We start from the raw sequence: 15781 nt of genomic DNA, 5'->3' as shown, positions 1-15781 counted from the left end.
ATTAGCTACTTTGTTTTTGATACATTTAAATCAAACAATGAGTCCACGAAGCTATTGTGCTACCTTTGATAATGTGTTAGTCACTGGGATGAAATTGATCTGATACCTGAAACTTAAAGGAGAAGTTTATTTCAGCTCACAGCTTTGGTGGGTTCAGTCCATGGTTATGTGTCTCCAAGGCAGAAGCAAAGTGGCAGAAGAGCCTGGAGTAGGAACAGTGCTCGTATCATGTGACCAGGAAGCAGAAAAAAGAGGGAGGAACCAGGGACGAGCACACACCCTTCCAAGTCACCCTTTCAGTTGTCCTGTGACCTCCTTCATAAGAGCATATTCAGCTATGCACGCATTTGTGCATTAATCACTTTTAAGTATGGTGCCCCGTGACCCAATCTCCTTCCAAAGGCCCCACCCCTGAATATGAGATTTTGGGGGGATATTTTAGATAGAAGCCATAACAATTAACTTGTACACTGTGGCTTGTTGAGCTCAGCTACTTTCACCAGTGTGAAGAATAGGGGAGCCCCAGTAAAGGACATTGTTCCCTTAACTTTGGAAGCCAACCTCTGAATAAGCTCCATGAGCTTCCTTGAAAAGATCAAATTAAAAGACAGATAGAAACCAGATAATGTTCTTAAGCTTTCCTCTGAGTTTTTTGTTTTTTTTTTTTTCTTTTCCCTTACAAACTGAGATGTTATCTTCCTGTTACTGCTTAATTGAATTTCACACTCTATTTTCACATTTTAACCCAATTCACCTTGTATTCTTCACAATTTTGATTAGCTGTTTGTCAGTGTTTTTCTTAAACTCCTCCCATTTTTTTGTAGTCCCTTATAGTCCTTTGAGAGGTTTTGTGTGTAGGTAGATTTTTCTCCCAATTTATCTCAATGGATGGATAGATTAATAGATATGAATGCTTTAGATTTCTACATTATTTCCTGGTCTCTCTCACTTTGTCCTGTTTTCCTGTTAACTCACTTCTATGATGTATTAGTAATGGATACTTTTGTATAGATAAGAACTTTTTTGGGAAACCATTTGAAGATTAAATGTTAATATTTGGTTTCCTAAATTTCTTTGACAATGTACTTCTGAAACCTAGCATGGTGGCACATGCCTGTAACCTCAGCACTCAGGAAACTGAGGTAGGAGGATTGTTGCAAGTTTGAGACCAGCCTGAGCTACAAAATGAGCTCAAGGCCAGCCTGAACTGGTAAAAAGACCCTGTTTAAATAAATAAATAAATAAATAAATAAATAAATAAATAAATAAAATGCACTGTGAAAATGAGATACATACTTGTTTTTCTTTTTTTGCTCTTGATTTTCTGGGTAGCTTATCACAACTCTAGTCAACAGTGAAATTTTATTTACTTTTGTGTACTCACCTAGATTTTAAACTATCTAACCATACTGTAAAGCACAAGGTATATAAATATTAACATGGAATTTTTATTATGAACCTTGGAAATATTTAGGAGGAAATACTGAACCTCAAAAAAGCATAAAGCATATTTTGTAATTTGCAATTAATGTCTATTAGTCTATGATTATTCTTAAAATTTATATATCAAAAATGCCCCCATTACTTAAAAATACTGCTTCTTTGGTGATACACTGGCTATTTGTGTTTGGAAAGTTTTACTTTAAATTTTTTTTTAGTGTTCATTGTATCTTGTAACCTAAATTTTGTTTATTATAAGATGGAGTATTGAATGTTCATTGGAAAAGAGAGTTCTGAGCTCCTAATTCCTACTTAAAAATCAGTTCACAGCATTAGAATATATTCCTCCAGCTCACTTGGCCACCTTTTGCTGGGTCAGCCTGGTTTCCTGAACATCTTTTAACTCATTTTCTCAATGTGTCTGATTTGGGAGTGGCTTCTAGTCAAGAGAAGATAAAATAGACTGTAGAGATGTACAGGAGTCCAAGTCTGTGGGGGGATTTACAACTGGAATCTAATTCTACATAAACACCCCTGGTATAAATGAATGCATCTAGACACGGCTGTAATTTGGATATGCACTGATCTACAGTACCAGGCAATAAAGGTGCCATCTAGTACTGATCATGGCTAGCCATTGCTGTAGCAGTAAATAACTGGTCACATTACACTGCTAGGAAGATGTGACTGTGTGTGTATTGTGTATGTCAATTAAACTGAGAACATCAGATATTTTTGAGGTTCAGATAACAGTAATGACATAAAATGATCCAGAAAGACTTTAGAAAGCAAACAAAAAAATACAGCTGAGTGTGGAAATACCCACGCTGACTTTTGTAACTGGTATAAAATCCCAGAACAACTTAAAGAACATTCTGAAAAGATGCAAACATTTGTGGAAAAGACCTGTCAGCTCATTATTTGATTTGCTCTGCAGATAGGTAGTTTGCTCCTCCTGGCACATGCCTACTTTTAACCCACTTTCTTTGGCCCTGTGACACCTTTACTTGAAAAAGAGGCATCTAAAAATCCTTCGGGAGTTACTGAGCAGAAACTAGAACACACTTGCCTGGAATGCACTGATGCTAAATCTAGAAATACACACCTGCCTCTCCCTACCTCAAACCCATGCAACCCCCCCCCTGCCCCCGCTTTTCCTATTTTCTTCTGGTCAGGAAAACTACCTACATACTAAATTTGTTTTCCACCCTTAGTAAACTTATAGAGTTACTGAATGCATTCTGAATGTTATCAACTCAAAAAATAAAGAACTAACGGTGCACGGTTGTTCATAAAATATTCTCTATATTTCTTTGGGTTTTACTTCTGAATTATTCTGAATAACTCAGGGTGTTAGGTGTGCTAGACAAGTGCTCTGCTGTGGAGCCGCGCCCCAGCCTGGGTTTCAGTTTTGCACACCTTACCCTCCAGCTGAGTACGCCTTCCCGTGGTTGTTTCTTAGCAATTTACATGCAACCGTCACACGCCTCCCATGCCTGCAAGGTTTGTTTCCGAAATAGCATGCTGCTGATTATCATTTAACTGCATAACATTGAATATATTGGTGCAGCTATGACAGATTAATTCTTTTTATTCTTTCAAACCCCTGTTGTTTGATGTGTGTAATTACCCCCGCCCCTGCCTAGACCTTGTTAACCGTTTCTGTGAGCAGGTCCTCAATTTTTTACTTTGTCCCTACTTTCCTGTCCTAGCCCCATCTTCCCCCGGTGTCGACTCCGTCCCCTTGCAGCGCACAGGCAGCCAGCACGGGCCTCAGAGCACCGCCGCAGCCACCTTCCAGAGGGCCAGCTATGCCGCCGGCCCAGCCTCCAACTACGCGGACCCCTACCGACAGCTCCAGTATTGTCCCTCCGTGGAGTCTCCCTACAGCAAATCTGGCCCTGCTCTCCCACCCGAAGGCACCTTGGCCAGGTCCCCGTCCATTGACAGCATTCAGAAAGACCCCAGGTGGGTAGAACCCTTTTTCTTCTCCTTGTGATGTCTGAAGAGAGTTTGCAGCAGTGTGACATTACATGTCTTCGTTCTTGTGTTCTTTCTCTCTCTTACCTTGTTGCCTTCATGGCTCTGGCTAAGTAGAAAGAGTGTGAGAAGTATGAATTTTACTGGGCTGATGATCGACGTGGAGCATTATGGGTTCTTAGGACAGATGCCTAGTGTCTTCTGTGGTTCAATACCAAAAGACAAAGTTCTTTGGATGAGAAATGCAGGCGTTGCGGGGGGATTCAGAGATTTGCTAAGATTTGGAGAAGCGGTCTTTAATTCCATGAAAACTGAGGATGAGAGACAGAAGATCCGATCATTTGACATCTAGGTACATTACCAGCCCAGCAGAACCATGTGTGGCCACCACGCATCTTTCTGCTTATCAGTGGAAAGGGTACATTGCCCAAGTTATCCCAGAAATTGAAATTTTAGATTCATTCTTTCATGTTTGAAAATAAATCTTAGGATTAAATTGTTTGGGACTTGATAAAATCTCAGACATAGTATACTAAAGAATACTTATCATGAGGTTTGCTTTTTACTTTTTTTCAGCGGTAGTGGGGGATTTAGGATGTTTGACTTCTGAAGTTGGAATTGACTCCCTGTAGAATCCAATGATGTTTTATTCAAAGCTGTTTATGCAGACGGAGTCCTGTGAATATATATGTCAGCAGCTGTGAATGCTATAGATAGGTCATGTTTCTGGTCTCTGTCTGTGGAAGGGCAGGTGCCTTAATTGCAGCGGTAAACATGAAATTCATCTCAAGGACATTTCACTGACAGAATATTCAGATCCTACGCAGTGTGTTAAATACTTGATATGCATCCTTTTGCAAAAAGAAGTCACTGGTACAAATACAAAAGGCAGATAGGATCATTTTATAGGATTCTTTGAGACAGCACTTGGGTACAAACCAAACCCTCTTGGAAACTTCTTGCTCACCGTTACATTGGGTATCACCTCCACTGTAAAATCTAATGCAGTAAATGCACATTGTTAGCAATCAGATAACTTGCCTCTGCAGTCCCCAGTGTACTGGTTTTCTAGATTTTTCAGTCTTCACTGCAGACTGTATGTGTGGTTCTGAAATGTTCCAAGAATTTTTCAGTATTCTTGACACCTCGGTTCATGAACTTGATTCTACTCACCCTTCTGGTGGCAAACTGAATTGGGCAAGAGCCAAACAAATTCAACAGTTAGATTCAAGGTTGAAGTTTGATTTGGTTCTTGTCCGGTTTGGTTTGCAACTAGAACCATGAAGAGAATTGGGTTCGTGAGCCGAGTACCACTATTTAGAATATTCTTCACAAAGTACTTCACCGCTCTGTTTTTATGTAATATTTCTTAATGCACCACTGAAAATATATAGAAATAGGACAAAAGTAAAGTATTAAGAAGTGCTAAAAGAAAAAATGTATCGTCAAATCGCTGATATTTAACATTGCATATTTGCACTGAGAAAAAACACTTTATCTCCAAGGGAAAGACATTGTATTTTCATATTAGAGGCTGGGCTCGGTATGAAACCACATTTATATTTCTCCAACTCCATTTTATACTATGTGTGAAATATTTTATTAAATGGAATATTCTTTCCATTTTGTATTGCTGCCACTTTTATAGGCTTTCTTCTTTCAATATATTGTCACAGATCTTACCATTTTGAATTACCGATGTCACATTTACTAAGTGCTTGCTATGAACCAAAACAAAGAGAGAAACACCAACAGGAAATGTTGAATGAGTAGGAGAATTTTAACCACTCACCTTTCATATGTGTTAAATTTATATGCTAATGAGTGCTACCTGAATTACAAATTTATTATTTTTGAGAATGCCAGGTATTGACATTAATTACATGTCAGTTCTGAAAAGCACACACTGCTATCCTAAGCTCACACATGTAGAAAAAGCTAAAAGAACAATTTCTAGCCAGGGGTACAGATAGCTCAGCGGCAAAAGTGCCTGCCTGGCAAATGTGAGGTTATTCTGCCTCAATACAATTGATAGGAGTAAATCTGTCATTACAGAAAAAAGATTAAATATAACAATGTCTTTCTCATAGAGTTTTCATACAATAACTGTTAAAGTATTACTCATGGAAGAAAGTGTTAGATCTAAAAAGTAAAATTTTAAATATATTTTTAAGACAATATTTTTTGCATTTGTCTTTGAACAATAGGTAAATATTGCTAAATATTGCCATGCTTACCTTGCAGGGTTCATACATACTTCTTTTGGCATTACGAATTATGATTTAAACTTTTCCAGTCTTTTTACTTTTGTTTTGCACTCTCACATACATATATACCTAGAGAATGTATTAAAGTTTTATTTCTTCTCATTAAACACCAGACCGCGTAAGCTCTCTACCACTGCAAACAAATGGTTACAGCAGGTCACAGCCTTCAGGCTTCTTTCCCCCATCTTTGATGTAAGCCTCCTTCTTGGGAGGAAACTGATATCCTGTATCACTGCCTTAACTAAAGAGCAGGGTGTGAAGTGATTCCCAGAGACCGCACTGCCGCTGCAGGTGGGTGCACCAGTGCACACCCACACGTACACTGTAAGTGTCATTGTCTCTTAGAGAAGAAAAGTTAGATCAAAAGCATTTTAATGACATCATATGTGTATCGTAATAGTCACAGCACACTGGAATTATGACCGACCAATCCCTTTCCTGGAAGCAGTGCTCCTTGCTGTTCATTATCCCAAATGTGATTTTTCAGATGTGCTAAAAGAAATCTCATTTGTGGCAAATGTGATTTACAAGGAAACTCTTATTTTTGTTATTCATCATAATGGACAAATGCGTGTCATGATATAGTTTAATGCAGATTTTAGGCCCAAATTATTTACGGCATTTTTAATCATCTCTGTGAAATGTGTCTTCCATGGAACTGTTTTGTTTCGAGCCACAAAAATCTATCAATAATGTAAAATTAGGTATTTTAGAAAAATTACATGTATCTTTCAACTACATTTTATTTCCCATTTTGAGATTTTACTGAAAGTTATTTTATTTTTAACATTGTAAGAGCTCATTAAAAAGTATTGCTTATAAATTTTTATTAAGCAAACCTCAGTAATGTATTTCAAATGCTATTTTTCATCAATTTTCAATATACACATATAACTGATAGTAAACTGAATGTTTAAAAAGCAAAACAGTGTAAAAGTCCTTTTAAATCGATAAAAATTTGAAGAAGAGTTTTTAGATGTTAAAGTTGGAGCAGTATCACTACATAATTTATTATGTAGCTTAAGCAGCAGTGCCGAAGTGCTTGCAATGGAACAGTTACAGGACCTACAGCCTAGTTCTCCTGGGTGGAAAAATCCCTGGAGTCTCTGCTTTTAAACTTCAGATGCTCAACCACTGCGCATGTACTGGCCGTGTCAGGGGTATCCGCAGTGGACTGACCCTCAGAGTCTGAAGAGCTCCTGAAGGCCTTCATTCACCCACACCAGCGCCAGCCCACCACGCTACAGCCGCACCGTGTCTAGCAGCTGGCCACCTGTGACTTCTAAAACCATCTTATTTTTCTTTCCTGAATAATTCATGTCTTTCCAACTAATTTATAAGATACAAAATATGCATCTAAATTCTGTATCTCATCTCTGAGACTTGAAATTACATGAATTCCCCGTGTTTCTTCTCCAAAAGATGGATTTCTTCGAGGTCAGGTGTCACAGCTTCCACGAAAATCTGGGCTCCTGTTCCTGCCTGGGTGGTCAGTGCCCTTCAGACTCTGCCCATCACCCCGCCAGCAAACTTAGAAAGAGGGTGTCACCTGGCACCAACCTGGGCTCCTTGTGGGGCTTTTTGACATTGAGATGATGTTTATCATAGTGTTAATATTAACAATAACAGTTAAAATTATAGTACTACCTCAGCTCACGAATGCCTCTGTTCACAAACAATTTAGTTCTGGAGCAGAAGCATTTGGCAAAATTTGTTGCTGTTCGCAAACTCTGCCAACACAAAGTTGGACATCCTCCCAAGAAATATGGAACTGATTAAATTCACAAACCGAGGTACCACTGTAATTTAAAAATACAGCCCAAGCTCAGTGTTAAAACTTTTATATTTTTATTTAATTTGATCCTTTCCAAATCCCTATGACATGACTGTCTACAATGTCAGTTTTACACATGAGAGACTCAGACAGCTAGATATTGAAGCCAAATCTGACTGATTCCTAATCCTATATTTCTAGCTACAGCCATGTGTATTGATACCAGTATTAACTGTGCAATTATGCAGGATCACATCTTTTCCAACATCGCTTCTACAAAAGTATGAATCAAGTATACTTACTTCAAAATTTTTAATTTTCTTTTTAGATTAAATGAGTGGCTTTATGTTCGCTTTTTGTGAGGTTTTTGTGAGGTGATTCCCTCATAGGAATCTTTTTCTGGGTCCCACTCTCATTATCTGGTATAATCACTGTAGTCACTGCTCCAAGTCCCTTGGCAAGATGAGAGGTAGCTTGTCTTCAGCAAAGTTTGGCCCAGTAACAAAAACATGATGACTGTCAGTCCTCTGGAGCTCTCCCTCCAGGTCCATCCAAAAGCACTAGGCATGCTCTCAGTGACTTTGTTCTGGGAGATTCTAGGATGGCTTCTGCAGGTTTGACAATGGCCTGAACGTATTTTTGTCCTTTGAGAAGTTTTCCAAGTTATGTGAGAGGGAAAGATGTATCCACAGGTGACCATGATGCTCTGAAATCGCATTGTTGCCAAAAAATCAATTTCAAACTGAATGGAAGACTCTATAGGAGTTAGAAGGCAACTGCTGATTGGTCCAATGCTGGTGGGTTGGCGGGAATCAATTCCAAATCACTAGCTATGAATCGGCTTAGAGCTCACTATGAATACAGCTTGCAAGCAGGAAATATACGGCTGATGGTAGCTTGTTACATGGCTGGTTACGTGAATGAAGTTACAGATTGTCAGGCAAGCTATGTCGAAATAGATTTGATTAAAAGGAATTGTTGACCATAATATAGGAACACCTGGGACAAGGGGAGGTTCTAAAGTGAAAGGTATCCCAAACATGAGGGCCTTGAAGGAAGCTGTAAACAATATATATTCTTCTAAGCAAGGAAAAATACAAACTGGACACTGTCAGGTTGACCCAACGCATTACCAAAGAGAAGTGGCTGGGCATAGACAGTCAAGGCTAACTACGTGACAAGAAGCAGGAACATAGTCAGGGACCACGAATTGATTTTTAACTTGTTATAAAGTTTCTGTAAGTTTGTCATTCCGTAACTGTGCCCTGACAGAAAGACAGGTGCAAACAACGACACACAGATGAGTGGAGGGGTCAGTGTACCCTGCAGGGCTGGGTGTTTTTTACACAGGAAGAAATGAGAAAAATCTTTCCAAGCAAAGAGAACAGTTAGAAAAAATAAAAGATTAGAAACAGAGAGGGGAGGGCCCGTTTGAAACACTGAGGCCTGGTTCAGCAGGGCCTGACAGTCACAGGGCATGTCTCTCCATGTCCCTTTGTGTCCACAGATCAGGGTAAATGGCCATCTGCGCCTCTGTGTGTACGGATTTCCTAGGGCTCTTTTCTCGGCTTCTTTGCGCTACCATGACAAATACACCACATACAAGGGAAATGGACTTCTCGCCATTCCGAACTCTAGGAAGGTCACATCGAGGCGCCAGCAGGTCATGCCATTAGTGAAAGCCCTTTCCTCCTACACCGTGGCTTCTGTTTTCACGCAGAAGGGCCGAGGCAGCTCTTGGAGGCCTCTATTTTAAGGGCGCTAACCTCGCTAATTCTGGGGGCTGCACTCCCAGGATTTCCTGACCGTCTTTCCTCCTGACACCAACATTCTGATGCTTAGCATTCAACGTAGGAATTTGGGGATAACATGAATATTCAGAACACAGCAGCTGCTGTAACAAATGATCAGAAACTAGGTGGATTTAAACCGATGGAAATTTAATCTTCTACAGTTCTGGAGGCCAGAAACCTTAAATTAAGATGTCAGCAGAGATGTCCCTTCTCTTCTTTTTGCTTATTCCAGTTTCTGGTGGCTGTAGACATTCAATTGGTATGTGGCTGTGTTTAGCCCCTTTATATTTATGGGATCTTCAACTCTGTCCCTGCGTCTCCTCCTGTTTTCTTCTAAGGACACGATTCATTGGGTTAGGGTCCATGCTATTCCCAAATAAATTCACAGCATACAATTCTAGGTAGACAGTAATTTGAGGAGTTATTACTCAGCTGAGTACACATATCTGGACACACTAATATATTGCAGATACTACAAAAGTATCGCTGCCTGAAAAACACAAGATCCTGAGTTTGATTCCTGTTCTCCCCTCCAAAAGGGATCAGCTTATCAGTAAAAATACAAAAGTGACATTAAAGAGAAAACTTACAACAGAGTATTTCAAAGATAAACATTTACCTTTTTTATTTCATTTTTATTTTTCATCATGAAACTCTTTCTCTGGAATTGTTACTAGCAATGTGGCTAAGTAGTTTAGAAGTGAGAATAACATTCCATTTTTCCTGATTAGCGTGGCTGGTCTTGATGACACCAGGCGGGGGATGAGCTGGCTTGGCCATGCTTTTGGCTTTTGTACACATCTGTGCTGATAGTTCTGTCCTGTTCATTTTCGGAGGGTTAAAGTGGGAGGTAATTCAAGCCCTACAAGAATGAGCAAATATTGGCAGCAGTAGGGTTCCCTTTGCAAAGAGAGGGACCAGTAAGAGCGTCTGTACAACTCATCCCTCTTATGGCTCCTACTAAGACCTGCCATTGACTGATGAGTGCGCCCAGCAGCCGGCCCAAGGCCAACACCAAAAGGCACTAGTACCATGTTTTGTTTTCTTCCTTTGCCTTGTAAAATATATGAGTGAAAATTCAAAGTTTCTCTGTCTCATCAAGAGAGAAACTTTGCTCAACCCTGAGACTCATGCTGTATCCCTCACCCAGGGCAGAACTGGTTGTGGCTTGTCTTGTGAAAGCCATCACATACAAGGATGAATGGATTCTAACCAAACTGAGATCTGGGGTAGGAGGTTATCCACACAGCCCTCGCTACCTGTGAATTTAAATGAAAATGATGATCATAACCCTGTCAGAAAATCATTGTGAGGATGAAAGATATTAAGACTTTAATGTCTTTGGAATTCTTCCTGGCATAGAGGAGGACCCATTTCAGATTGGGCTGCTAATAGCAACCCCATTTCTACAGCAAGCCCTTACTCTGGCCCACAAGAGGACCTTAATCCTGGCTGAGAATGATGCTTAGGAGTCAGAACCATAGAGGAAGCAGGGGAAAATATACAGGCCCAGAAGTTCCAGTAGGAAGGACAAAAAAGAAGACCAGAAGCCAATGCCCAGAGGAGCACTTCCTCTGGGAGAGGGGCAGTGAGGGCCAGAGCTTGGGCCAGCGGGAGACCAGGAGGAGTGATCCCTGAGCACTCAGCCCTCAAAACCGAGAGAGGAAAGAGGGCGCTGGAGGGTGAAGAGATGGCTTCACTGCAGAATCACTTTGGTTTGTTGTACAAAGCCCTGCTTCACAAAGTTCTTCTTATCCATTTAAAGGGAAGTAGTGTTCATACCCAATACTGATTTTTTTTCCATATGTAGAATATTTTGCTGCTTGTCTTCAAAGCCACTCATAGGAATAACCAGCGTATTTGTAAACTGTCAACTCGTTTCTAAACCTATACCCTAGCTTCGTTTGTGCTGAGGCAGGACCTGGCATGGGGCTTGCAGGGCATCACGTGATTAGAAAATGGGGCCGCTGTGAAGGATGAGCATCCTCCACACACCAGGTACAGCTGGTGAGCAGATGAGTGAGTCCTTAGTAGGTGCCCCACCCATTGCGATGGTGTGACTCTGTGTCTGTGCTGCACAGGCTTTCCCTAGGGAAAGCCCCCTTTCATCCATGTACTGTTAGTGACACCAACTCTGCACCATGCTCACAGGCTCACACCTGCTGAGACTCAGCTACCCACAGGGTCTCACCCCTGTGTTCCCACCTACTCACCAGGCCTCCAGGTATCTGGGGGAGTCCAAAACCTGAGTCCCCAATCTCTAAAGTGGGTCAAATACACTAGGACTTCCCTATGTCATTTAGGGGAGAAAGCCGATTCCAGGCTGCCTAACTGTACATCTTCTGGGGGCAGATCTTCCTCCCCAACTCCCTAACCACGGACTTGTCTTATGCCTTCTGCACCCTTTCCACTGTGCTCATGGTAGTCCTATATTTGGTCTCCATTGTGAAACCAGGAACTAAAATGTCCTTGGTTTCTTAACTTACATCTCTAATGACCTACAAGTAAATCTCGCATATGAGCTAACACTATCTTTCCAGAACTTTCCTGTAACTTTTTCTACCTAAAGGTACCTGTACTGTCTTTTGTCACTTCCAGCAATAAAGATATTTTCTTTCTTCTGAACACTGAGAATATTCACATAACAAATTATCATGAAAACAATTTTTTTCAAATAAGTATATAGATGAGGCAAAATCTGATTATGTCTTCCAGTATCAGAGATATCTTGGATCAACCAAAGTCAGAAGTCTGTGAAGCTTCCAACACCTTTTGTCTTATTTTAAGGTTTCTATATATTCCAAGTACAAGGATGATACATAAAAATTAAAGTAGTTGATAGTTTAAAGGAATAGTGTGCTGGATTCTCAAGTAAAATGAATAATTATTTAACAATATCATTTCTACACTGTGTGACAATGCAGTGAGTACTTCCGGCCCCTTATTTCATGTTTTTGCTCAGCATCTCATGATGACCCTGTGTGACATGTGTGTGACGTGTGTGTACTGGCGATGGGACTGGACATTGTCATACTGGAAAGATAGTTGGGTCTTGCAGATGAAACCAATCTTTACACCATTTTGTGGTAATCCTGTTACTGAAATCTGCAAATGAGAAGGAGTGTCCACTGTAAGTGAGAGAAGAGTCTTCATTCTCATCTGAAAGGAATTATCAGACCATAAGATTTAGAAGCAGCAGGTAGGAATGATGGTGTCCCTGCAGAACAAGCTGAGATCCAAACCCAAGGGAGCTTCTTTCCCTAGAGTCCCCTGGAGACATAGAGCAGCTCTCAAGCCAGGAAAGGAAGCTCTGGTATCTCAGGGCTCGGACTTTGTGTGCAGGGTTTATTTAAAATCTGTGTATTCCCGTTCATTTCCCACGTGACAGCCTTTTGCGTTCTGGGAAGTGGTTCTGAAGGAATCAAAAGGAAGTTATGAGCCTCTGAAGAATCAGAGGAAGGCTCTGTGGGTCCTGCCATGAATGGGATTAGAAAACTCAAGGTCAGCACCCCACTCCCTGAGATTGATTCCCCTGAGTGGGAGCCCCGACAGAAAAAAGGAAACTGAGGTGATTCCGGGGACAGAATTCACACCTCTGGCCATTGTTCAGGGTGGTCTTCTAGGGATAATTGTGGTAGATTTTTATGTGTATGTATATATTATGCGAGTAAATAAATGTGCACATAGTGCTCTATGCATAGATATATATGCATACATGTATGTACACATAATCAGTCTTTGTAACCTATAGATAACAAAAACCTTACGTGCATATGTAAATATTTCTGTATATGCATGTATATATGAATGCATACATACCTTTATTTGTATATTATACATTATATAATATATATATATATATATATATATATATGGGGAGATAACAGGAATGGAACTCGGGGCCTCACATTGACAAGCAGGTCTTGCACCACTGAGATATACCCCCAGCCCCATATATTATATATTTTAAATTGTATATTATATAATATCTATTTATGTAGCAAATGTACAAATATATATTTATATATAATACTATACATATTATCTATGTATGTGTTGATTCTGTGCACATTTAGCCAGAAATAAGATCTGTGAAATTTGCATGAACACATGAATATTAGTGATACAGAAGACACATAATAACAAGATACTAATTTCCTGTCTTTTCTGTGTGTCAACACTGATACTGTGTTAAAAACTGAAATAATAAATTTGTAAAGTCAGAAAAACACAGAGTTCTTTCTGGAAGAGTTGTAGAATGCTTCTGGTTGTGTCTGCATGCATTTAGTAGGTAGGTGTCTACATAGTTGTGTTCAACCTTTTGGAATTGTGCTGTTCCATTTACTCTGTGCTTTTTAGATATTTAACCAGCACATATTTAAAAAGAACTGCCCTCATTCTCTGTTTCACTTATCCTACTCTGGAAAATTATTGCACTTATAGTGTATTTCAGTGAACCCATCCTCAAAGTTATCCTTGTTCATTCCATCAGAAGTGAAACTCTGAGCTCCACTCTGCCCATGGTCTTGTACAAGCCCGGATCGATATTGGCTTGGTGTCATCAGTCACTTTTCAGCACCATCTGACTGTGAACATTTAATTGAGGACAAAAATGGAGCACTCAAAACATTTATTGTCGTGCAAGGCAAGTTGTAGTTGGCTGTCAGTTGTTAACTAATGGAAATTAATTCCCATCTCTTCTTGAGATGTTTTGCAGTTAGTAGTGCTCATTAATTCGGAGGCACTGACATCGACAGAAAGAAAATTAGCATTTTATACTAAGAAAAACTACATTTTAAACTGAGATCCCTTTGCTTATGATATGTTATGGTTTGACAAGTCCAGTGACTCAATTTTTTCTTCTGCTCAAGATCATTTTCAGCTACTTTAATTTGGTTGCTGAATCAAGTGTGCTCCAGCAGCAACTGAATTCTGTTAAGAAAATGAAAAAGAGAATAAGGGGGAAGAAGATAGGAAGGAGGAGGAGAGCACATCCCACAGAAAGTTCAGTGGGCTGTGCCTCTCCACAGGTAGACTGTGTTGTGGACTGAAAGTTGAGACAAGGAAAGTATCTTTGCTTTTTCATTGATTATCTTTTCAGTTTTCTAAAGACTTTTCAGCAACTTCTTTGTTCTTCTCTTGTTTCTGTTGTTTACAATTTCATTGTGGTGTACAGACCCTGGGTCAACAGCTGGGGGTTCATGAAGAGAAGCACCACATTGGTGAAGCTTTGACTGTGCTTGATAACTGGGTCCTTTGCAATGGACACCTAAAGTGAAGGCCTGAGTCTGTCTACCTTGGGAGCTGCTCCACTCTGACAGGTGATACAGCAAGACCCTGAGATGGTTCCCCTGACTTTGAAACTGAGTCCAGTGGTTCCAGACATTCCTGGAATTTGAACACCAGTTGCATTTGAAAAGACGGGTGGACATTAGCATAGGAGAGGCAATGTTATTTTGTAAAGAATCACCTGCAACCACTTAATACACAGAAAAGGTAGACCTGAAATAACCTCAGAGTGTAGGACAGCCTTTTCAGTGAAATAAAAGGAACATTATGAAAAATATCAAAGTAGGTTTGAAGACACATACTTGGAAACCACTGACTTAAAAACCATGATGTTGATAGTTGCTTCTCTGATCAATTGCGTACTGTAAAATTAGCTTAAAATACTCATATGCATCCCAATAAATGGGAAAAATGAAACCTTGGCCTTTTATTTACTTTACCTAGATATATTCATTTCAGTGCATTTGATGGCTGGGTGAGTAACTAGAATTATCATTTCTGAATATTGTTAGTTCTTCACAGAAGCAATAAAATTCTAAATCTTAATCATATCTGGAAAATATCCCATTAGGTAGCATACTATGTAAAATTAACAGTGATAAAGTTTGAGATTACAAACCTCAGGACAGCCCCCAGTAACGTCATCTTCTGACCATCACGTCCTGTGTCATCTTTTCTCATGATGTTTTAAAGCTGGCCTGTGTACTCAGTAGACTGAGTTGTGTAGTTTAGAGGGAAGAAAAGTCAGGTCACCATTCTGAGGACACTCAAGCTGGACACGGACAAGGGACTGACTTGCCTACCATGTTGTGTAGCCATGTTGAGTAACCATGTTGAGCAGCCATGTTGAGCAGCCATGTTGGGCAGTCATGTTGAGCAGCCATGTTGAGCAGCCATGTTGAGCAGCCATGTTGAGCAGCCATGCTGAGCAGCCATGCTGAGCAGGCATGTTGAGCAGCCATGTTGAGCAGCCATGTTGAGCACTCATGTTGAGTAGCCATGTTTGAAGCAAATCTCCCAGGTGCCATGGGGCTTTGGTTCTTCCAGGTTATCTCCTGGACCTGGTGCCACAGAGATGGTCACCCACACTCTTCTTTACCCTAGATTTGTGCTTATATGCTTAAAAAAAAACCAGGAGGTAATAAACTACCATTATGTTTTCAGCCATTAAGTTGTAGTATTTTTTCTTATGGCTTAGCTGAGTGCTCATTTTACCAAAACTATCAACTTTCAATATC

At 40.1% G+C, this 15781-nt stretch overlaps 1 protein-coding gene across 7 annotated transcripts in view; it reads left to right on the top strand.

Moving 5' to 3' along the window:
• Ctnnd2 (catenin delta 2) overlaps window positions 1-15781 on the top strand; it is an 813816-nt gene that overhangs the window by 507754 nt on the left and 290281 nt on the right. For all 7 annotated transcript variants that reach the window (XM_063257972.1, XM_063257971.1, XM_063257974.1 and 4 more), the window contains one exon: window positions 3153-3408. In XM_063257972.1, coding sequence (XP_063114042.1) covers window positions 3153-3408 — 256 coding nt within the window. The remainder of the gene's footprint in view (window positions 1-3152; window positions 3409-15781) is intronic.

The sequence above is a fragment of the Cavia porcellus genome, unplaced genomic scaffold (assembly GCF_034190915.1).
Source record: "Cavia porcellus strain 051 isolate PalLab524CR breed Dunkin Hartley unplaced genomic scaffold, mCavPor4.1 scaffold_11, whole genome shotgun sequence".
In the NCBI taxonomy this organism is placed as follows: domain Eukaryota; kingdom Metazoa; phylum Chordata; class Mammalia; order Rodentia; family Caviidae; genus Cavia; species Cavia porcellus.
This window is presented reverse-complemented; position numbering and strand designations above follow the sequence as displayed.